Source organism: Panthera uncia (genome assembly GCF_023721935.1).
Source record: "Panthera uncia isolate 11264 chromosome A1 unlocalized genomic scaffold, Puncia_PCG_1.0 HiC_scaffold_16, whole genome shotgun sequence".
Taxonomy (NCBI): Eukaryota; Metazoa; Chordata; class Mammalia; order Carnivora; family Felidae; genus Panthera; species Panthera uncia.
The window spans coordinates 46,431,706-46,456,824 of record NW_026057576.1 but is presented as its reverse complement, the minus strand read 5'-3'; the positions used below and the strand labels follow the sequence as shown (position 1 = coordinate 46,456,824).

At 39.3% G+C, this 25,119-nt stretch overlaps 1 protein-coding gene across 4 annotated transcripts in view; it reads left to right on the top strand.

Moving 5' to 3' along the window:
* Window positions 1-25,119, top strand: part of KLF12 (KLF transcription factor 12) — a 435,411-nt gene that overhangs the window by 191,963 nt on the left and 218,329 nt on the right. For all 4 annotated transcript variants that reach the window (XM_049647469.1, XM_049647471.1, XM_049647468.1 and 1 more), the window contains one exon: window positions 2,531-2,620. In XM_049647469.1, coding sequence (XP_049503426.1) covers window positions 2,531-2,620 — 90 coding nt within the window. The remainder of the gene's footprint in view (window positions 1-2,530; window positions 2,621-25,119) is intronic.

Genomic DNA, 25,119 nt, shown 5'->3' with positions numbered 1-25,119 from the left:
AATTACCATGTGCCTTATAAAAACCCTACCCTTACTGGGCTGGTCTGGAATATGGTATGATGCTCAGTGTCTATGTTTATATTAAATAAGGTTAGAATCATGAATGTAGAGATTAATGTGCTTTATAAATATTTACAGTATTGCTTTCAGGCATATATACAGATTGAATCTGCACTAGTTGCGTTTAGTAGTTAATGATTGGTTTTTTAGTTGTGAACATTGTTTTTTATGGTGTTTATTATGACTGTGGCAGTGGATGATCCTGGAAAATCACGGAAAGGGAATTATTTCAAGAGAAAGCTTAATTCCTTGAAAAAGTTTCAGTAGGTTTTATTTTTCCACTTTTGAATGAAACTCAAATGTACATCCTGTCTTTAACACATGTAGAATTATTCAAGAATAACAATTAAAAAATCATGAAAATACAGTGATATTTAAATGTGCTAAATGGAACATGGGCCCAATCAGGTTTTCATGATTTATCAGTTTTTAACTTCAAAGACTCTGGTTAGCTTGCATTTTTTAAACTAATGAGTTTATCACAGCCCGTGAGGAGCGTGGTGAAAGTATATCAGCTGTAAATTGGTACAAAGCACTAAAAGGGACATTAGCCTCTAATCAGATTCCAACAGTTCATTAAACCTGTCTTTCCAGAATCGCTCTTTGTCTTTTCCCTGCCTTTGCAAGGCATCTTCTTCCCTTTTCGTCTGGGCAAGACCTCCTCTGGGGTAGGAAGCAATATCAACTCATTCTTCATTGTCTACCAAGCAAACAGCCTAGGGGATGCTTTGTTAGGGTAGGTGTCTGGCCGCTGTGAAGGGCAGGGGTGTTGAGGGCTGGCCGGCTGCGGGAAGGCTCTCTTGAAACTGGGTGGTTGCAAGCCAAGCTGGCTGCTTCCAATCACGGAAGCAAGTGGCACATTAGGATTTGAGATCCATGCCTGATGTGTAAACAACTCACCAGCCTCCATGAAAGGATTTCAAGCTTGGAACAAATTAACTGAGCTTGCCAGGGATACCACAGTTCTCTCTGCTCTGAGCTATTAGGATGCAAAATGCCTACAAAATATGGACGAGTCAAAAGCACAAATTTAAAAAAATGTATCCTGCCAGTTTTAATAATACTGCACATTTCTAAGAAAAGAACCTGACAGTAATTTTTCTTCTTTTTATTACCTGATAGGCTAGGTAGCATGGAATTTTTAAATGCTCATTAGTTAGCTCAAGAGTAAATTTGCTTTTTCTTCCTGTTGATGTCTCAGAGCAAATATTTGTGATAAGAGGCCCTATAAATTTTATTTCTCCTTTTTTCTTAAACAAAAAGGAGTGGCAAGAAATAGAGATAATTAGAGCTTTACTATACTGCACTCTGTCGGTATTATTTGGTAATAAAAACATTTATGATTTGTCGAAGTGGGAGTTGTTTTTACTTAACTGTCTATTTGATAGAAAAGCAGCTATGCGAAGGGCAAAAACCTGCAGGTTTAGAAATGCTATTAACCTTTGTCATCATGTAGGCAAAATATTTGGAAACTGATCTCTTTTTCTTGTCATGAGACCACGTTAGTATCATGTGCTTATGTTCTGTGACTGAGTAAAGAAGCCATTCTAAAAACTCAAGTCTAGTCATTTTTGTTTCTTAGTTTAGACAGGATATGAAGGTAAAATTGACATTCTAACCATGTTTTAAAACATGATTTTGGCCTGAAGCAAGCACTGGTAAGTGTCTTTCTGACTCCCTTCATAGATTATTTACTTTAGAAAATCCCCAAAGCAGTGAAAATTAGTAGAAAATAACCTTGATTTAATCTGTTTGTAAATATTGTTTGAAATTCTATTGAGTCACAATAGAAATAGGTTCTCCTTTAAAGAAGTGGCAAATTCAGCCAAACATACACCAAAACAGAAAACAAATTTATTTTCTGGTCATGACTTCAGCTTAAAAATTCATTCTGAATCCAAAATTTATATTAGTTGTTCTTGAAATAGATGTTTGGGGTGGATATATAGAAATTTTCATTTGATCTGAATTGTCATATCACAATTTAGTGTCCAGAATTATATTATCTTGGTTTTTAAATTATGAAGACTTTGATAATAATATGAGAGCATCGTCATTATTTTTATTTATTTTCTCCTTTGTGGATTTCTGCACAGTATAACCTCCAGAACTCAGGAAGAAGGAAACTTGTCTTCTGTGTCCCTCTGCTACTGCGAAAGTGTGATGAATTGTTCCAGCCCTATATATATTAATGTTAAGGTTTCTTTACTCCAGTTTATTATAGTCTGACCTCCAACCCAGAGGTCAGCGAATCAGACTGATTAATTCAACTTCTTGGTCATTATTTCAAATGATAGTTCAGAAAGGGGGCATAATTGGTTATACTGCTATTCTCATTTAATTATACTTCATTGTTAAAAAATTAGGTTAGCAGTACTAAACGTACTACAGTGAAGGAAGACTCTACCAGATGTCCTGTTTTGAATGCTGTATAACGGACTTTCCCTCTTTCTCTCTTTTTTATTCTCAGAATATCAACACCTTTGAGAACAGAATGTTAATGCTTGATGGGATGCCGTCAGTCAGAGTCAAAACAGAGCTTTTGGAATCTGAACAAGGGGTAAGTTTCAATGACGCCCCACCCTCTTCTCTTTATGATAGTGGCAGTCATTTACAGGGCATATCGAAGTTTGCAGAACGGTTCCGATTTGCACTTGCCTGGCTTTTCTCTCTTGAGTAAAAATCACCAGAGACTGATTCTCATCCATTTGCGACTCAAATATTCCTAACCTGGAGAAGATAACTTCCTAAAATCAGGAAAGCACAGTGACCTTGTAACAACCATATGGTTTTATTTAAATTAGTGCATGTTTTGAAAAGCTATTAAAAATTTCAGAGCAAAGAGGGAAGTATTAAAAAATAAGATGGGACTATAAATTCCATGTCAAAATGGCTTCTTTCTTTCTTGGGAAATTACAGAGTACAGGTATGAGAATGTTACTGTTTGTTGGATTGATTTCCCTTTTGACATTTGTATTTACCCTTTTAAACTTCATGAGGGCTAGAGGATAGTTGAGGAAATACAGGTCAGTGAGTTTGAAATGTGCACAAAAGCAAAAAAAGGCTTACTTAAGGATACATAGCGAAATTGACAAATTAACTCATGGCTACTGAAAATATGAAGACTTAAGAACACATCTGTAAAAGGATGTGTGGGTGATTTTATCATTAACATTTGTAGCTTCGCAAGTTAAAATTATAAGGGCAGTATGACTGCAGCATTGGCTGACCATGTTTTGTATTGAAGTGAGAAAGCATTGCTCCTGTGCCTGGGTACACACTGCCTACCTATGCTGCTAACCTACCACCGCTGAGACGGTACAGATGACCGCAAAAAGTACATAAATTAGATACTTGATCTTATTCGTATAGCTCTTATTCAAAAAAAGCAGAACATTGGCAATATTTTGTAAGTGAGCCATCAGAAGAAATTTCAAATATGAATAAAATTTCACTTATAAGAATCTGTGTGCATGTGGGACCCCATTCAAGGGGTTAGGATACTATTAAATGTTAAAAGGACTTGATAATGAGGAACTGAGGTCATGGATCCAGCTGGTAGCATGTAGAGGGTTTCTCCAATAACTTCCACATTCCTGAGCAATATAGGGCAGGGTGTATGGCATTCCAATGTATATTTCTCTTCCTCGCTCTAAGCCTGTGTCTGAAACAGACCCCCATCATGAGAGGGGATATCATTTCACCTTTATGTCCCGTGTTCGTTGTAGTAGCTCCGCAATGAACTTGGTGGGGTATGTCAACCAATAACGCGCCTTCCCAGTTCTGTGTATGACATGACGACTCACTTGGGCTCATCCTAAAACTTAGGCAGTGGAGCATCGTGAAAGAAAGACTGTGTGGCAGCTGTTAACATCATTTGTTCATTGTAGACAAAGCTTCGGAAGAAGTCTTATGTTCACCTGGATTTTCTAGCCTGATTCATCAAGTTAAACTCTCTGTCCTCCCAGCAAGTAGTTTTTACCTTTGCTGTTTACCCTAACACAGGAAGGATTTGTTTTATTTCTTTGGAATTTCTGTTTTCTTAATCTAGGTGCATGAACCAGTTTCATAAAATTTCCAAAACCCCCTCATGTAACACACCGCATAGACCGTAGCATCTCATTCACAGAGGATAACTTTTTTTCATTGTCGATGACAAAATGAAAAAGTGGCATATTGCACATTGTTGCTTTTTATTCCACAGTATATTCTTCAACTTGAATAGCGGTAAAGGTACTCAAGTCATGTGTGTTGGAGGAGGGCAGAAAAGTACAGAAGGCAGTCAGAGACCGCTAGTCAGAGCCACGATGGTGCATTGTGGTCACTGGTTCTGGGAATGTTTGGTGACATCAGGATGTTTCTCTCTCCTTTATTATCAATTTATAGTTTTATGGTAAGTTTGAAAGATTGAGATGCACAAAAAACAAAAGCCAATAGTTCCAGAGGTTTTACAGTGTGAATAAGAACCTCAGGCCACATCATTTATGGAAAGTATTTCCTGCCCTTAAATAGAGACAGGAAAAATGGTAGGTTCATAGGTTTTACTTAATGCCTACTCATTAAAATCAATTTTTCCTTCTTGTGAATGGAGCTGATGTTAGTATTTTAACCCTAATTTAGATTATGTACATGGAAGGAAGGGAAAGAAAACCCTGATTTTAGTCTTTTCTTTAGTTTTGTATGTATTTCTTAAATATGTGGCAGATATAATTTCATTCTCTTTCACAGTAAAGCTTCAAGAGAAGCAGCCCACAGTGTTTAATGACCTAATTATTTATGGAAAACAATAATTTGTATTTACTCATTTGCAATACTGTACATCAGTTCTTCTGTAAAGTTAGAGTTAAATCTAGATTTTAGTGAACTTCACTCTTGGTCATTTTACTGGAGTTTTTAATTGGGGATAATGGGATGGGTAATATGCTGTATAATTTCAGAATCAGAACTCTTTTTAGATAAGGAATGTTAGTAGTCTAAAGATTTCTTTATTTCAATCTTACAGGATTCTTTATTTTTTTAACTTTTAAAAGTGTTTCATTTATTTTTGAGACAGAGAGAGACAGAGCATGAGTGGGGGAGGGGCAGAGAGAGAAAGAGGGAGACACAGAGTCAGAAGCAGGCTCTAGGCTCTGAGCTGTCAGCACAGAGCCAGACGCGGGGCTCGAACCCACAAACTGTGAGATCATAACCTGAGCTAAAGTTGGACGCTTAACTGACAGAGCCACCCAGGCGCCCCTCAGTCTTATAGGATTCTTTTCTCATTTCATATCATATCATTCTGATAAAAGCTGGTTGAAGTTTGATTCTTTATAAGAAAATGTAAAACTTGGTGAAATTAAAATAATCACACGTGTGATTATCGGCTTCTGAAAAAAGATGAGCTGTTAGTTACAATGGACACAAAGTTAGAGGAAACAATCCCCGAATCACAACGATGAATGAGAAAGCCTGAGCCGGATGCCAAGGATTGGATCCCATAATCACTCTGGAAAACCTACTTTTGAGGCTGTTTTTTAAGACATGACATTTAACATCTATCTCTTGGGGAAGAAAAGTTTAGTCTGCCATTCAGGCTCTAGGAGGCATCGCAAAGATACGCTACTTCACATGACATCCTGTTTCAGCGATTCACCACAAAGGCACGTATGCCCTTCTCCCCTTCTGGCTAAAAATAGTTCCTTAGGTCTTCCACTGTCAGCTGCTCTATACATCTCCCCCCACCCCTCCAAGGAATTCAGGACCCAGTGACCACATTTCAGAGTGGGAAGACAGACTATGGACTGGGCCTAGGTCAGCCACTCTGCTTTCTCTCTTCTCTGAAAAGTTCTGGCTACCTTGTCTCATTCTCTTTAAGTGTGTGTGTTTTATAGTGTGCGGATGTGGTCAGATCTCTTCAGTCAGATTGTGAGCTCTTAGAGGACAAGAACTATTTTGCGTATTTTTCGGGTAGGCCCTGGCACATGGTAAGTGCCAAGGAAATCCATGCTTTACTTATCCGGGCATTATAACTGGCATGGTGAAGAACTACGAGACCAGTCAAGAGCTTGTTATAAACCTGCTCTGCCTACTTCATCCAGTTGTTGTGAACAACAACAACAAAATTGGAAATACTGGCAACGTACATGCTCACTGGTGACATAGTCTTCACCTTGCAGCCACGTGCACTTGGATAGATAGAGGAGCATATTGACACCGACTGTCTGTGCCTTCCTTCTGTTTGGGATTCTAGGACTCCTGCATCCTTAGTTTTGTGACATCTGAGTAGATTATTATTGCAGGCTCTTGAAACGTGACTTCCGTGTTCTCCAGGCTTGTCGGTAATACAGCACACGCTGCTAAGCAGTCCACGGGAAGGGCATGTGCTCTTGTGATACACTTCAGGGGCACAGCAAGGAGTGTTGGAATGACTTTGACTGTGACCTTTGGTGCTTGTGTCCTGCTGTTACAAGAGCTTCCCGAATGCCGTCAGCCTTTGGATGTTCTAACATGTTACTAAGCAAAGGACTAAAGCAGGAAGAGGAGGACTGGAACGATTCCACCCAGAGATAAGGCAGTGGCAGAGAAAGGGTACTGCCTCAAAGACATAAAATGTGGTTTTGTTCCTGGCCTTGCAGCTTACCGGCTCGAATGGCATTGGGAAGTTACTTCTGATCTCTAGGCCTCTATGTCCTCATCTGTACAGTGGGGGTATTAGAAGCCTGCCCAGGATCCATCTGACATTGTCTGAGTCTGGTAACGGGCTAGGAGGGAGAGAAAGCATTTCCCATTATGAGTTGAACAATCCTACTACAGTATACTGCCATTATAGGAAGCTACCCGTTTGTGGAAGTAGAAATGCATAGACTTTAAAGACGGACAGACTGGAGTTCAGACGCTCAGTCAGCCAGGGGCCGGCGGTGTGGGTCCCGTTTGGTCTCCATCCACCTGTTTTCTCCTCTTCTGGGAAGTGAAGTGAATCATCCAGCCTCATGAGAGCCTGCCTGCATGTAGTGGGTGTTGAATAAATGTTCTCCCTTTGAAGAAAAGCAGGAATAAAAAGGGCACCATTTCCTCAAATTTCAATAGTTGCCAATTCTCCTATCGTATTTAGTAGGGATTAAACATCTGAGTTAATTTATAATTTTAAAAGAACATTTAAGGGAAATCTCAAACTGGAACCCTTATTTTTTTTATTTGAATTTTTATTTAAGCATATCTGGAGAAAAATTTCAAGATCTGATTAGATTTTATCATGTAAAAAAAAAATGGAATAATGATGCCAGAAATCCATTAGTTTGTTAAGACAAAAAGATACCAAATTTTGGTGTGGCAGTGGTATTTGGCCACATTTTTCTAAAAAAGGAATTCTGAGTTTGTATACTTCAGAGATAACTTATTGATATATTTACAGGTGAGATGATTGGTTGTCTGGGATTTGCTGCAAACGAAATGGGAGAGCAGAATGGATGGGGAGAAAGATAAGACTGGCCAGGATTCAGTCATTATTGAAGCCGCACAACAGGGGGCTCGTGTAACCATTCTGCCTGATTTTGTGTATGTTTGAAATTCTTGAAAGTAAATGTTTAAAAAGGAAAAGAAGCTCTCTAAATACGAATATAAAAATACATGGGTGCACAGGTGTCAGAGGGAGACATGAGGGAAACATGCCTCACTCAGTTAGCCTCACTGTTTTCTGAGTCTGAGGGGAAGGAGCTGACCTGAGTCCCTCACCAACCACAGCAGTGCTAAAGCCTGTGGTTCCCCTCCCTTTTCCTTCCCTTGTAGAGGCCGGTGCAATTCTGACCTGCGCACACGTAGGCAGAGTAGTGGCAAGAGTGGAGCAAAGAGAGAGAGAAAGACGTTCGGTGTTTTGCCAGTTTGAAGTACTCTAAGGGAGTCAGTGACTGGGCTGTAAAAAGACCCTGTGTGTTCCACTGGGGGACGAAGCCTAACACCTCTTTACGACGGGTGTGGAGTGGGGAAGGGTGCAGGTATGGCAGCAGACAGATTTAATTGTATTCTCCCTGGCTTCCTAAAAAAAAAATGCCAGGCCAAAGATCCCTCTGAGCTCCCTAATTTTAGAGGCAGGACAGAAGGGAACAATGGCCCTTTTCCTAGCTTGCAGTAACTTTTGCAAACCATTCTGCAGGACATTCATAATGAGGTGGTGAAGGCATTTCTGTAACACAAAGAACTGACTAGTACCATGAAGTCAGCTATATTGAGTTTTTGCTTGATGTTTCTCATTATTCCTCATCATCCCAGTACAAGGAGCTTAGAGCTAGTCAGGGCTCAATAAATAGTGATTCAGATGCTATTTATTGTAAGTGAGAGCCAGTGCCAGACTGTAGAATACTGAGAATTTTGAGACAGGTGCTATTTTGGAAAAGACCTCAATCTTTAGGCTTAATAAAGAAATAGAGACAGGTGCAGGTATTGTAGCCAGATGTACCCATGGGCTAGGGAATGTTTAAGACAGGCAGTTACATGAACATTTAGTAGCTTTAGAGAAAAGGAAAAAAAACAACAACCACCCAACAACAAAGCCTTTTCTTTACCTCAGTAAAGCATTATGTTTAATTTAACATAAAAGGTTTAATATGTATCTGTGTGTAGAAGCTTAGTAAGACAGTGTTACTTTAATGACTTTATCAGAAGGAAAGAAAAGACATTATAAAAATGCCACTTGCGTTACCCTTTAACAGAGCCTCATTATTACCTCCCCTACTGGGGAACAGGAGCCAGCATAGCTAGTAAATTGGTGGACTTATCTTAGACATATGAATTTGCTTATCATTTAATATTTTCTGATGACCCACTGCTTGAGATCTTTTGATCTGTAGTGAAATCTTTGCATGTCGCTACCTGGCTTCAAAGAAAAACATGCAGGAGCTGTCTTCTTGCTAATACAAGAAGACCATTAAAAAAAAACAGGAAAGAATCTCTGTGCTTGCAAAACCCATTTCAAGGAAAAGCTATCCTCCACTAAAGAAGCAGTGTTGGACTGATTTTAATAATGTCAGAATGGCCAATAAATGTATTAATAGAAAGAATTGAAAATCAATGAGCTGTGATGGTAATTACAGATAGTACCCAAGGGAAATATAGCAGGCAGACAAATCCTTTCCCTTGGGGCCTGCCCTGGGCAAAGCTATGAAGTTGATAATTCTGCCCTCCTTCTTTCCCGTTAGCAATGTACTTTCTCCTTCAACTTAATTCTCCTCCACTCACAACCCAGACCCTCCCAACTCCCTCTGCTGTGATGGCTCATGCTACCCACAGATGACCCATTCTAACTGTAGTCTTCTTAATTGAGGAAAATGTAAAGTGCTATTCTCTCCAGGAGTTATTTGCATTTTTATAGGGTCAGTGCTTTGTAAAAAGGAACACTTCTTGAAGAGATTTCATGCTCTGAGTAATTTGGAAATTTTGATTTGGGGAAAATTAACCTCTCCAGAATATTTCGGTTTATGTTCTCCCTTGTGAACTAGTCTTTGTGGTAGAGTTTTTTGTTTGTTTGTTTGTTTGTTTGTTTGTTTTTTAAACAAAAAAAGGAAAATCTGGATCCTGAGGTAAGTGTTTCTCTTTACCTAGGTGTGTTTTCATGTGCTAACATTTGCATACTGATTCACTGTTTATAACTGTCAATATAGCTTATTTAACCCTTGGAGGACTTTTGCTTCTGACCATGAGGGATTAATTGCCATGGGAATTGACCTCTTACCATAAACAACTAGAAAACCAGACAAAAGGTATAAAATGTTTTTACATACTGAACAACAGGCAGATAAGGACTATGATCCTGGAGAGTAAGGCGGGAAAGGAGGTGAACTCTACTGGTGCCTTAGCCTACAACCTAAGGGCGAAGCCGGAAGGAAGAGTCCAGATAGGGCCTAGCTGTCACTGTGTTAGGCGGGCAGTGATTGGGATTTGGGAGAGGTCAAGGCAAACTGGTTTTTGAGGGGAACAGTAATAGCGAGGGAGAAGTTGTACAGAGAGCTCTGGAGATCTTCAGAGTGGTCACCTTGAAAGGGTTTGCCTAAGTAATGATCTACCTATGTGTGCAGGAGGACAAGGAAAGAATAAGGAAGGCAACAAAGTGGAACAGTTCTTAGAGCTCACATACAGTTCACACATACCCAGAATGGAGAGACCCCTTCATACATGAGGCATTTGGTAGAGGTCTCGGAAGGGTCACAGGTTAGTCATGGGGCTCAGTTAGTCCCACGGTAGTCTGGTCAGGGGCTTGCCATGATGGACACGAGAAACAAATCCTGAAAGGGTCCAACTGATCTGCAAGTTACACAGTTGTGCCGGAACAAAATCCAGCACTGTAGAGAAAGACACAATAAGCTATAGTCTTCGATAATGTAAAAGTTGCATCATCTGGCATTTGATGATAATTGATTGGATTGAACAGTTAGAGAAAAAGACTAAGAAAATGAACAAAGCCTTAGTGACCTATGGAGCAATCTTAAGTAGTCTAACGTATGTACAATTGAACCGTCAGGATGGGGAAGGTCAGAAAAATTATTTGAAGAAATAATGGCCAGGCTGTGATTGTATAGTGGTTAGTACTCGGTGTTGTGAAGAAATAATGGCTGGACATTATCCAAATGTGATGAAAACACATAGATCTAAGAAGTTCAGTTAGCCCCAAGCCGAAAAAACCACGCCAAAGCACAAAATAATCAAATTGCTGAGAACAGGTCTTGAAGAATAGTCTTAAAAGCAGCCAGTGGAGAAAAGGAGAATGTGTATGTTGTAAATCCTAGAGCAACCACACACACGCACATACACACACACACAATAAAACAACCAAATATAGTTAATAAACCAATGGTGAAAATGAACTGGAAACATTTTTAAAACTACTCAGTTTTATCTGAATGAAGGCAGCAAAGAGGAAGGATGAACAAGGAACAGATAGGAGAAATAGAAAAAAAAAAGAGCAGGTTGGTACCTTTATTTAATTTTTAACGTTTATTTATTTTTGAGAGAGAGAGACAGAGGCAGAGACAGAGAATGAGAATGGAGGGGGCAGAGCGAGAATCCCAAGCAGGCTCTGGGCTCTGAGCTGTCAGCACAGCACCCTGTGTGGGACTTGAACTCACGAGCCATGAGATCATGGCATGATCTGCCAAAGTTGGATGCTCAACCGACTGAGCCACCCAGGTGCCCCAGCAAGTTGGTACATATAAACACAGTATGTTGATAATTCTGTGAAATGGGAAGAGTTTAAGCACTCCCTTTAAAAGATAGATTGTCAGCTGGGAAATAAAAGCAAGTCCTAACTACATGCTCTCTGTAAGATGTTCTCCTTAAATATAAAGATACAGGTACACTGGGCGTAAAATGATGCAGTCAAGAATAGTCAAAATCGTGAAATAGAAAAGAAAATGGTGGTTGTCAGGGGTTTGGTGGTCGGGGCTATGGGCTGCTGTTTAATGGTGTAGTGTTTCAGTTTTGCAAGATGAAAAAAAGATCTGTTACAGAGTAATGTGAATGTGGTTAACACTACTGAGCTGCACATATAAAAATGGTTGAGAATGAATTTTATATTATGTGTTCATTACCTCACTTAAAAATAAGTTTAAAAACCTGCAGAACTGAAAAAAAAAAAAAACAAAACCAAAAACCTGTAGCACGGATGATTCATAACTATACCAGAGAGCTTATATGGATCACTGAACTGAGTGGCTGAAAGAAGACGTTGGCAGCAATGTTTCAAATGGCCTCACATGGGATGTGACTCTTTTAAAAACATACTTGTTATAGCAGCAGCCACTAGTGAGTAAATGGGCCTATTTTTACCTACAATGGCATACTTCTTAAATAAATGTTGGGTTTAATAACACCCTTCTTCTGACGCTGGAGGAAAAAGTTTTGTGTGAAACGTGAGGTCATTTGTGTGTAATTTGCCCTGCCTTAGTGGTTGTGGGCCAGGCTTATCCTTCTGCAGATCAGACACTGGAATTCTTCTGTCTGATAACATTTTTATTATTAAAAAATTGAAATATGTGAAAAAAATCCTTTCAAGAAGAAAATGAAAGGCATGATCACGTTACCTTGAAATAACAGCCATTAATAGTTTAAGATATTTTCTTCCAGGAACGTGTAAGTCTCTACCAAACATTATCTTAAACAAAGTAAAAGCATAGAAAAAGATACGTATGTATAGACTAAGTCACAACAAAAACAAAACTGTGGTCCTGTATTAATATTAGACAAAATAGACTTCAGAACAAGGAATATAAATAACCAGGATAAAGTGGACCATTTCATAATGATATAGGAATCAATTTATTAAGAGGACATAACAGTTCTAAATGCTTTTGTGCCTTAGTAAGCCCTTGGGTATATGTAATATCATCCCCATTCCTAAGGAAAATCGCACAGATGCTGTGTGTCAGGATCATACCACCAGTAGTAACAGAGATGGAACTGGAGTCTGTGTCTTGTAAATCAGAATCTTGTCACTATTGCAAGCTGTCTCTGTGGCTCAGTTTTCATAGCTATTGTAACTAGGACATTGGAAATGATCTGATCTAAAATAACTCCCACTATAATATTAATGTTTAAGAAGGATTTAAGCAGATCTTACAGAAAATTTTAGTTCACGCCAGTAAATGCAAATTTACCAAGAGAGATTCAGTGGCCATTCTAGTAGTCTACAGTAAGTATGAGCTCTCGGATGTCTCTTTTATCTTAATTGCATAGGATTAAAAAAATTTACTCTGTAACATGTTTTTATTTTAATATACAGTAATGTTTGCGGGGCTCCTGGGTGGCTCAGTCGGTTGAGTGTCTGACTTCGGCTCAGGTCATGATCTCTTGGTCTGTGAGTTCGAGCCCCGCGTCGGGCTCTGTGCTGACAGCTCGGAGCCTGGAGCTTGCTTCGGATTCTGTGTCTCCCTCTCTCTCTGCCCCTCCCCCGCTCACACTCTGTCTCTCTCTCTCTCTCTCTGTCAAAAATAAATAAACATTAAAAAAAAATTATTGTACAGTAATGTTCGCAAGCACATAACAATAGGTTAAAATGTACAAAAATATTCCCTGGTTATCAGATGGGCAAAGTTTTATTTCACTGTGTTCCTGTCAGTTTCAGAAATCTGATTGAGCAGAGCTGACACCACATATCAGATTCACTTTCTAGAAAACTTCTCTGTCTCTGTCATAGTTTCTTAAGAACCCAGAATTTTATAAATATGTAACAACAGAAAGATGTCAAAGTCGCCTTTTTTTTTTTTTTTTTTTTTTTTTTTTTTTATTGCTTTACAAATTATGTCTTGCTACCAAGGTACATTCCAGCTGGTGGCAACTTTGATCAATTTAATATCTTCCTCCCTGGTCATGTCTCTGGCCTGTGGAAAAATGAATCTGTCTCTGATCCACTGGTCAGTCCTTTTTCTTGTCTGGAGGGAATATTATCAGATGATTTTCTTAGTAAAAATAACCTATGTCTCGTCAGTCGTAAATGAACTCTGACGTTAAGATGACTGACTCCTGGTTCTTATGACCAATTCTGTTTCTGACTCTCAAACTTCAGTTTCATTGCTGTGGTTTTGTCCTAAATAATTATATATTTTTCAATAAAGCCAATAAGATGATGATTCATTCTTAAAGCCTATATTTGCTAAATAAGAAAATCTTACTATTGTTTAAAATTAAGAGAAAGAATGTACTTATGTTCTTTTTTTTCGAAAACCTTAGTTGTATACTTTTTTCGTTTTCAGCTTGAAAGGAATTAGTACAATTGTAGGTTTAAAACCTCTGACCCTTTGTCTAAGTCAGCTGTAAGAAGGTAGAACAAGTCTCTTGGATCACTTCAGGTTTTATTATAAATGTCATATAAAGATGAATATTCAGAGGCGCCTGGGTGGCTCAGTCAGTTGAGCATCCAACTCTTGATTTTGACTCAGGTCATGATCCCAGGGTCGTGGGACTGAACCCTGCATCAAGCTCCATGCTAAGTGTGGAGCCTGCTTGAGGTTCTTTCTCTCCCTCTCTTTTTCTCTCTTTCTCATTCTTGCTCCCCCTCAGTTTCTCTCCCCCACTCATGCACTCTCTCTGTCTCTCTCTCAAAAAATAAAAAATTTAAAAAGGATGAATATTCAGACATAGATCATCAATATATTAAATGTAGATCATCAGTATATTACTGTATTTACTAAAAAAACAAAGAAGCAAAGCATCTGAGGCGAAGTATTTTCTATGAACAGTGCAGTGGCTTCTGGCACATTTTAGGGACCTGACAGTTTGGACATTGTTTTTAGGCCCATACACTTGATCTTATCATGTACAAGATACATTTTCCCCATTAAATATTATACTCAATAATTTTTTTTTAATTTTTTTATTTTTTTATTTTTTTTAATTTATTTTTGAGACAGAGACAGACCATGAATGGGGGAGGGTCAGAGAGAGAGGGAGACACAGAATTTGAAACAGGCTCCAGGCTCTGAGCTGTCAGCACAGAGCCCGACGCGGGGCTCGAGCTCACGGACCGCGAGATCGTGACCTGAGCCGAAGTCGGATGCTTAACCGACTGAGCCACCCAGGCGCCCCTAAATTTTTTTTTTTTAAAGTAAGCTCTTGAAATTTTTTTATGTAAGCTCTACCCCCATCCTGGGGCTTAAATTCATGACCCTGAGAGCCAGAGTCACATGCCAATTGAGCCAGCCAGGCGCCCAAGTAAAACCTTACTATTTTGTTGGAAATTTTAGTTTTTTACCTTAACTATTTTGCATGGGAAAATGATTTTCATATACATCATTATTAATATGATAAATGTCAATAATATGTCAAAACTCTTAACATCTATTGTTTTATCATATCATAAGTTAGATATAAAGGCAGTTTTCTCTCTCTGTTCTCATTGCATGGCTGTCTGCTGTCATTTGTTCTCATATCCCTCCCACCAAATTATATTTGCCACAGTGGCTTCTGATTTCCACATTGACATTCCATATACACATATCAGTGGAGATTTTACCTTCATCTGTCCTCCTTGGATTATTCTGGGGGTATATGTTCACATTTATGTGCGAGATTTTGAACTACAAAAATATTTCTGAGAAGGATGTGAAACATCCTATATTTAGTCACAGGAAGGGATATAGAATTCAGCTAGAATAAACGAAATTGTATACATAATGTCTAACATAGTGCTCTATGTTAAGTAAGCAGTAAAAAGCAACTGCTCTAGGGGCACCTGGGTAGCTCAATGAAGCATTCACCTCTTGATTTTGGCTCAGTTCATGATCCCATGGCTGTGAGATCGAGCCCTGCTTTGGGCTCTAGGCTGGCTGTGGAGGCTGCTTGAGAGTCTCTCTCTCCTTCTCTCTCTGCCCCTCCTGTTCTTCCCTGCTCACTCTCTGTAAAAAAAAACCAAAAAACAAAAAAACCCATGACTCCTCTTGCAATTGTTATTGTAGTCTGAATTTCTTCTTAATTTAATGATAAAAGATAATATTTTATATATGTAAATTAAGATGCATGCCTAGTAAATTTGCATAGATCTTGAAAAAAAGACAATATTAGTTATGCTCCAAAGCTACACTGTTTCATAAGACTCTATTATCAATTAAAAATCATACTGTCAATCCATATGTTTACACAGTAAAAATAATATATGTTGATATTGTTCTTATATACCTGCCTTTATCAAATTCGCATTTAAAAGTAAGCACCTGGGTGATCAGTCGGTTAAGCATCCGACTTGATTTTGGCTCAGGTCATGATCTCACTGAGTTCTGGTCCTGCATTGGGCTCTGCTCGTCACTGTCAGATTCTCTCTCTCTCTCTCTCTCTCTCTCTCTCTCTCTCTCTCCCTGTGTCTCTGACCCTCCCCTGCTTGCTCTCTCTCTCTCAAAAATAAATAAATAAACTTAAAAAAAAAAAGTGTCTTTAGTTATTTATTCTTGGTCTGAACTCAGTGATACTGTATCCCATTGTATATAGCTAACTGCCTAAACATAAAGAGCTAAAAACACTTGTTACTGTAGAAAAACATTTGAAATATTATTCAGAAACATACCTGGCCATGATAGTTAAAGGAATAATGGTTTAAAAATTGCTATTTTATAAAACAAAACGAAACTCTTTTCTAGTGAGTATTTATAAAGGATTTTATTTTAAGTTTCTGTTTCCACAAAGATAGTTACATTGCCAGCATTCGAAAGTCTCCATTGTCTTGGAAAATGATCCTTACAAAAATAATAAGAGAACTAGGAGGCAAAAAGAGTATACGATATATAATGTGGCTAGTTTCTTAAATTAGTATCTTTTGCTTTTTTTATATAGGAAAAATGACGCATATTGTTATGCTATAACATTGTGAAATAGTTGGGGGGGGGGAAGTCACCAAGTAATTGATATCCCTAGTTTTTGAATTACATAAATTATCGTCTTTATGCCCTGAAAAATGACTTGCTGTTTTAAGAGACCTGTGGCCTTTGTTAAAGGAGTAAATTGTTCCCAAATGAAGTGACGTTGTGCCTACATGATCTGACCCTGTTTTATGAAGCTGAAATTACTCACCAAGACTCAGCCCATTATCAGAATATGTATATTCTTTTGTGGTTGCTTGACATCTTTTGTTTATCATCTTGAATTTTTGCTAGCTTCCCCGTATTGTGATTCTAATCCCCCCGAAATAGCATCTTTAAAAACTAATGAAAACACCCCCTCCAGTGCTAGACTTTCTTAGAGCTAGGATACGACCGTTGGCCAGTCAGTTGCCCCACCCACTGGAGGGATGCAGAAAGTAGTGCAGGGCCGCCTGATTATGGCAGGACTGCTCTTTGGTAAGTGCAGGGGCAGGGATGCCTGGCTGTTTGGAGGAGGCTGTGACAGACGTTCTGGCGTCAAACACTGGAAGACGGCAATAGTGGTATTTTCACTGGATGTGGCTTATGTGGTTTGGCTTTCCTCCGCCTGTATTGTTCCTTGCTACTGTAGGATTTAAGTATGGTTCTCTGACCTACCAAGAAGCTTTCTGGACCGATATTTAAAAATATACATATCTCCACTTAAACTAGTCAGAGTGTATTCTGTGGTTTACAACTGCTACAGTGAGGTATATACTCACTTTCCTGCTTTAAATATGCTGGGACTTAGCTCGGTAAGTCTCTGGTTAAGTGTGTGGACTCTGGAGCTACACTGGCTATATTTATGTTCTGGCTCTACCATTTTGTCTGTGACCTGGGCAAGCTACTTAATCTCTCTCTGTCTCAGTTTCCTTATCTATAAAATGGGGATGATAATAGTCCCTGCCTCATGGAGTTTCTGGGAAGATAAAAGAGTGAACATATGTAACAGTTTATTACCTGCTAGCTGTTGCTTCATCCTGATACCCTCTCTGTTCCTGTAGCTTATTTTGGTCGTGGTGCTGCCACACAACTCAGGACAGCATCTCCCTTCCATAAAGCATATTCCCATTGATCTCTCTCCTCTGCACTTGTATGTAATTAACCTGTAGTCACTACCCATCTCATGTAGCACTCAATTGAGTTCAAATTGCATTCTGCTTTCTTTTTTTTAAGTTTATGTATTAATTTTGAGAGAGAGAGAGAGAACATGCAGGGAAGGGGCAGGGAGAGGGGGAGAGAGAGAGAATCCAAGAAGACTTTGTGCTGTCAGGGCAGAGCCCGAAGCAGGGCTCGATCTCCCAAACCATGAGATCATGACCTGAGCCGAAATTAAGAGTTGGACACTTACCAACTCTGCCACCCAGGTGCCCCTAACTATCTGATTTCAAGCACATTCATTTGTGAATTGCATCTCAAACCCCTGGATGGGGATGTAGGTCGGCAATAGCCTAACTGAAGGAGCCCCACAGTTTATTTGGAAGATGATTCTAATATTAAATATCCCAATAGGACTAGCTGTGGGGGGTAGCATTTAAGGACACTTCTATATGTATGTGTCTGGTCATTAATATCCTCTCATCTAATGCCTTTGGTAATCCTACAGTACTCATCTCTACCAGTGAGGGCAGTTGTAATTAACAGTGGTTAAGTCACTTTTCCAAGATCACACTGCTTCTTATTGTCAGAACCAGCTGTGTTTGAACTAAAAAGAAAAAAAAAAAAAAAGAAAGAAAAAAATAGATTTTTTTCTGGGATAGTAAGCTGCCAGTTAACAAATGCTAGAAATAGCCTAGGTGAAGGAATCATGGGAAATCACTGCTTTTTGCAAGTCTTGAAGAATCATTTAATTCTCATGTTTCATGAAAAATTTCTTGAAATAATACCATCCATTGATTAGTTGACTGAGTCTGATTTGGTTAATGTAGCCTTACGTTTATTGGCGTTGGAAATGTATTTTCTTCTGCCTTCTTCAGTGTTCATAGTCTGAAGAAAAGTGGTGGCAAAGTACTATTTTGCATCTGTAACTATCCCCTGCATAATTCAGAGTACTTTATTGTGTGGTATCATTTGAGGTGTGCATAAATTTGGTGAGAAGATAGTAGTGACTACTGTGATCACCATTTTTTCATGTGAAAAATTGGCAACATAATAAGGCAATCACTTGCCTGGAGTCCAGAGATAAACAGTGGCAGGAAGGCCTGGCTCTCACAACTCTTAGCATTGAGCTAAAGGGTTTAACTGTATGCATATTTCAAGTGCTTTTATATGTCCTATATACACTTTAGGATGTTCAGTAGAGCTATGGACAGGCAAGATCCCCAGAAATCGTCACGGACTTAAGTGATATATGTTACTGGGACCAGGAAGTGCTGACCTGATGATACAGATGGAAATAGAACTGAGTCTTGATGTAAGAGTTTGGAGAGCGGTTATAGAGAAGGCACAAAAAGACAGTCTTGGTTAGGTAGAGATAGTGTGGAAGGACATTGATCGGTCTGGGGCTTATCCTTGTTTAAACGGCCATCCGAGAGCAGATTTTTCAGAGTAAAAGAGAGTATAATTCATCCTTTTGTTGGGACAGCAGAGCTCCATTACTTGTAATATAAAGGAATAATGTTGGCCTATCCTTTTTTTGGGGGGGTGGTGATCCATTGTCTCTGGGGCTGTCCTCACTCTCAGCTGACATATTGGTGTGTCTCCTTTTTTCTCCTGCCTTCTCATTTGTGCTCTTCTCCACTTCTTGCTGTGGCACTGAATTTTCAAGGCTGTTCAGCTGTTCCACAGTTCATTTAGATACATTTGGGACTATTGATATTTGTTCACATAAAAGCTGTGTTATAGTTAAGTGGTTAGACATTTGAGTTTCATGCTTCACACCCTTTCAGATTCTTTATGTCATTTCATTTATCTAATATGATTTCATTGTAATTCTGTGTAACACTTTGGGAATAATCCGTGGGATTACTTTGGGCCCATTATTTTTATGGACCCGGAGAGTTATTTGAGTGCCGTTCTGTCATGTTCTCAGTTACAGTCTTAAAATGGTGCGTGAGTCTAGAGACACTCTTATTTTACTGAAATCATTCAGTACTGTAGATATGCAGTGAATTTAACCCGATTCTGCATAGCTACCACTACTTGGGTAATTTGAGCAGAGAAACAACATGTTCTTAAAAGTGAATCAATTGTTCTGTGTCTTCAATAAGTTAAAAGTGATTTCGTCTGATTAGTTTTGCAAAATAAGTTATCTTTGTATAACATCTTTCATTCCTAGTTATTTGTTCACTCATTAAAATAAAAACTGAGCAAGGAGGGATATGGAACAGATATATACAAGACAGAACCCTGAAAGTATGAAGTTCTATGTATAATTCAAGTTTTAGGTTTTTACACTTTGTTATGCCCTCATGTGGCTTATCATTTAAAGCATTGGTCATGTGATACCTAAGTACCGTTTTAGGTCTTGTGAATATCCTTTGTGTGCTTCTGAGCATTTTCATGTGCATTATTATTTGATGTTTGTAATAAGTCAGTGAGGAGCTGGAATAGAACAAGTATTGTGAACGTCATTTTTCACACTGGAAAACTGAAAAATTAAGTTTTTACTCAGATGTAGTCTGGTTGGATAATTGTTTCTAAGGAATGGCCAGAGAATGCAGATGTTCTTGTTTGACCTTGATGATCAGATGGTGAACTAGGGGGAAGGTATTAATCACAGGACTTAGAAACCTGAGGTATGGAAAGCAGCACTTTTCCGAGTGTGATCTGCTGACCATGGCTGCAAAATCTCCTGGGCTCCTGCCTCAGATCTACCTAGTCAGAATCCCTGGGAACATAGGGCACCTTGGTGGCTCAGTCGGTTAAGCATCCAACTTTAGCTCAGGTCATGATCTCGTGGTCAGTGAGTTCGAGTCCCGTGTGGGGCTCTGTGCTGACAGCTCAGAGCCTGGAGCCTGCTTCAGATTCCTTGCCTTCCTCTCTCTCTCTCTCTGCCCCTCCCCTGCTCACACTCTGTCTCTCTCTCTCTCTCTCTCAGAAATAAGTAAACATTGAAAAGAATTAAAACAAAACAAAACAAAAATGGGATGGGATGTTCCCATCTCTGGGAACAGGAAAAAGCAACCGGGGTGCAAAGCAGATCCCCTAGGCAATCCCCATGCTTCCCGCATTTTTAGAACTGGTACAGAGTGAGGTAATATGGGCTGTGGTTCGGTAGGTTCCTTTTAACTATGATTTCCAAGGTGCCACCATCTAACCTGCAGAACCTCCCTTCTGTCAGGGAGTGATGGAAGTCCCCATGTGGTGGCTGTGACCCTGTGGGACAGTCAGCCCTGGCTGATGAGCTGGGCTCTTCAGGGGAGTCCGTGGCGATGCAGTCTGAAGACATCCTAGCAGTTGTTAGTACCGAAAGTTGATTAGTAGATGCATGTGAATTCTGAGTGACACATAATTCCTTTAAAACTCAGTGAGAGTTGTGAGGAAATTACACAAGAAGTAGGGTCAGTGTAATACGGATAGTACATGGGCCCACTTTCTGCAGCAGCCTTCGGATTCCTGTGGAGCCCAGTGAATTCCCATTGTCAGGTGCGGTATTGTATTTTCAAGTTCTAAGCCAATTACCATTGAATCGCGAGAAATGTACTTAACTCCACCTTTGAAGAAGTAGTTCACATTTTAGTCATTGACATTTTATTTTACCTCTTCTCTGCTAAGAGAGTGAATGACTCATTTAGAAGTTAAAAAATACTTGAACTGTTTAAAATATTGATGGTATAAGTGCCATAACTTAGAAGAGGAAGCATGAAAATTGGCATTTAAATGATGTCTCTAAAGATTCCACATCTTTTGTGCAGAATGAGAGTCGCTATAGGAGTAAAACGGTGGTGTCGTGTCGGGTTCCAAGTTCACCTAGGAAAGCATGGCAGCGGGGGCCGTGGGGTGGGGGGTGCATAGAAAGCCGCCCTGCAGAGGGGGGGGTCTGGAGGGTCATAGTCACTCTGCACTGTCCTGGCTAGTCAGGAGCCCTAGCATGTGATTCCTCTAGGGGAGTCTTTCCTAATTACCAAAGAGGTGCCTATTCTAATTTTTTTTTTTTTTTTCCAAGTTTGAACTGAAGGGTCTTTTGGGTTAGCTGAAGACTTCCACAACACCTGGGACGGTACATAAAGTAGGTTCTCAACAAATGCTGATTTCGTTTTAATTTACTCAGCCTGACTCGAAATCTGCGATTCTGTGTTTGTGTCTCTGTGACAGTGTCATGGGCCTGCTCCATAACATCCTAATCGTGTCACCTCTGGCGTGGAGTGTGCCTCTCTCCTGACTGCATCCCACCCCCTTCCCTCCAACAAAACAGACGAACACATTTTAATATCTTTTTTTTTTTTTTTTTTTACATTTATTTATTTTTGAGAGACAGAGAGAGACAGAGTACAAGTGGAGGAGGGGCAGAGAGAGAAGGAGACACAGAATCGAAAGCAGGCTGCAGGGCTCGGAGCTGTCAGCACAGAGCCCGACGCGGGGCTCGAACTCACAAACCGTGAGATCATGACCTGAGCCAAAGTCAGACGCTTAACTGACTGAGCCACCCAGGCGCCCGTAGACAAACACATTTTATAAGATCGGACAAGACTCCTGTCACCCCCTTCCTCTCTCTCGCTACCCCCTTGTTTTCCAAAACCCAGTCTCTGATTTCTCGTGGTTTATCTGCCTTGGTCCTTCCTTGGCGATCAGAGATGTGCATATGTGAAAGTTGAATTATTGATTTAAAAATCAACTTAATTATCAACTTATTATTTCTGTTACTTCTAAATAATAGCCTAATTCGCTGTTTTACTTTGAATCTCTGGCAAGTGACTTTCTGTGTAGCCAGCATAAAACAGCCCTAACCCATGAACACCCTTTGGAGATAGGGGATAACTGATGGGCTGTCTCCCTTAGTATTATCAAGCCATGCTGAAGTTTTCTTGAGGCGAGAGTGATGCTGCTGCTGTCCAGATTTTTAGGAAAAATAAAATCATTGAGGAAAACCCTGGCAAGGCCCTTGCTCATCAAATGCCTTAGAGCTTTTTACACAGTAGTCTAGCTTCTTGATTTTACTGGTCTTTTCTATGGATACAGAGATGGTAACCTCATCTTCAGTCCTGTGGTATACTTGAAATACACAAGTAGTGATCTATTTTTACAACAGGAGGATATCTGTAGGGTTTCCAACACAGACCGTTAAAGAAAAAAAAAATGCAAACACAACTTTGAACTTTACTTCATAGGTAAAAGCTTTCAGGCAAGGAAGGTCTGGTAAGAAACCATGAATTTGTGGCATATATAGAATATGAAGGTTTTATTCCTTGAAGGTATTACCAGTTTAAATGGAAAGCAATGCAGTTGAAACTGGATAATAAATTCATTCAGTTACATGGACACTAGGTACCAAAAAACAGCTCCATTCAATAATCCAAATCTCTCAGATTCTTTGCACTCCTCAAAGCACAGGTCTTCCCTCTAGAAAAAAAAAAACTTCATGCAGTTAAAAACATAATGCTATTTATTGGTCCTCCAGGCACATAATAGGAAGCCCACAGATTCTGAAGGTCCTCTTGTCTTTATAACTTGTGGGTGTGATAATAGAGGTTTTATATATATATAAGATATTATAATATAAATAATGTATAATATAATAATATACTTTATATATATTATGTATATGTATATATAATATATATATAATATATATATATATATATATATATATATATATATATATTTTTTTTTTTTTTTTGATCCTTCCTCTGTCCTGAGGGTATGATATAGAGGACAGCTGATACACTGAGAGACATGGTATCCAGAAAGTTTACCTGATGGGTTTGCAATATGTGTGTTATTTAGTCTCTAGGGGAGATACTTCTAAAGTCCTTGAGTTACTTTAAAACTTTTTGAACTAGGAGGCATGTGGGTGGCTCAGTCGGTTAAGCATCTGACTTTAGCTCAGGTCATGCTCTCAAGGTTCATGAGTTCAGGCCCCACATCCACCTCTCTGCTATCAGCACAGAGCCCACTTCAGATCCCGTCTCCCCATCTCTCTCTGCCCTTCCCCCACTGTCTCTCTGCCCTTCCCCCACTCTCTCTCTCTCTCTCTCTCTCTCTCCCAAAAATAAATAAAACATTAAAAAAAAAGGAACACATCCAAAAAGAAGGTATATTTAAAAAAATAAAACTTTTCAAGCTAAAAACGTGAATTTGTTAGGCGATACTATTGAATTGACAGACCAGGTCAGAACAGTATTTATTAACAGATACTTGCAGTCTTTTAGCATATACGGTTATGTTTGAGTCTTGCAACATTTTTAGTTGAGGAAATTAAGTTCCAGAATGTGTGTAAGTGTCCATCTGACATTAAAAGTTAGGAACGTTCCTTCTACTAGGTAATGAAAAAATGGCTATCTTAAGCATATTTTTCATAGGAATGATACGTATGAGATAGGCAAACGTACTAATGTGGAAGTATTCTGAGCCTCTCTCCTTTTTTTGCCAGCGTCTTTCTTGTCGTGGGCTGCTGTCCCACTGAATCTGGACTCTGGGAGAGAGATGACTTTTTGAGGATGGTGGCAGGGGTGGAAGTGAAGAAGCAGGAAATCTAGCATGTTCTAATTTGTTCTGGAGACGGTAGGGAACTGTTGCTCAATGAGAGAATAATTGATTTTGAAAGAGTGTGTGGGGATGGCAGTAGGGAGATGGAACCCAGGAACCGAAATAAGCTTTGGCAAGTTTGGGTGGAGAGGTAAAAAGTTTGGTGGGCGGGGAGGGATAGATCTGCCATGTTTCAGAGGTTGAAAATGGGGAAAAGGGCATTTTAGAATGTAGATTGTGCATTACAGTCACATTTTAATTTTTTGTTGAGAGACTTGACTAAGTACCTGAGTTATTCATTGAATGCTGGTCTGGAATTTTCCTTGAATAACACATTGCTATGCCTGGTCCGTAAGGCAGCTCACTTCCACTTGGGTGTCAGTGTATTTAAAAAAAATAAATGTGTACATGTGTGCCTCACACACTACATATACACATATGTATATAGTTACACATATGTAATATAGGTTATATATACATGTAAATGTATACATATAAATATGCGTGCCTATATTTGCATATATGTATATTCATAAAATGTATACATACATATTGTTATCTTATGCATAAATAAACTTGTAGTCACAAACACCAAGTACTTCTCACAGCATTTGCAGTGCCGTGTCGTTTAGAACAGGCTTTTTAAACTACTTTTCATTTTGCTGAATTTGAAAGGGAGAAGATGCCAGCAGTGTAGCCCCTGAAGGGAGATGAGGTGTATCTTGGCAGTGAAATTCCTCAGTGGAATCGGAAGTTTCTGGTGCTGCCGGCTGGATTTCCCTTCTGGCCACATCGTGAGGAAGCTTGGAGGGGAAAGATCTGTACGACATAAAAACTGATAGTAGCAATCAGCTCGGTGGTCTCTCAGATCAGGGTTTAGAATCCAAGGACATATCAAAGCCTGTTGGAGCGCATCCCTGATGAAGACTAGAACAGGTCTTCGGTGAGGAATGAAAGCATTTGCTTTTCAACATTGCAAATCCTTGGGGATTTATGGGAGTTAAATTGGGGAGTTATGTTGCTTTTCATGGCCTATGGATGACAATCCCCAGAATTGTGGTTGCATTCAAATGGGATGTTAAGG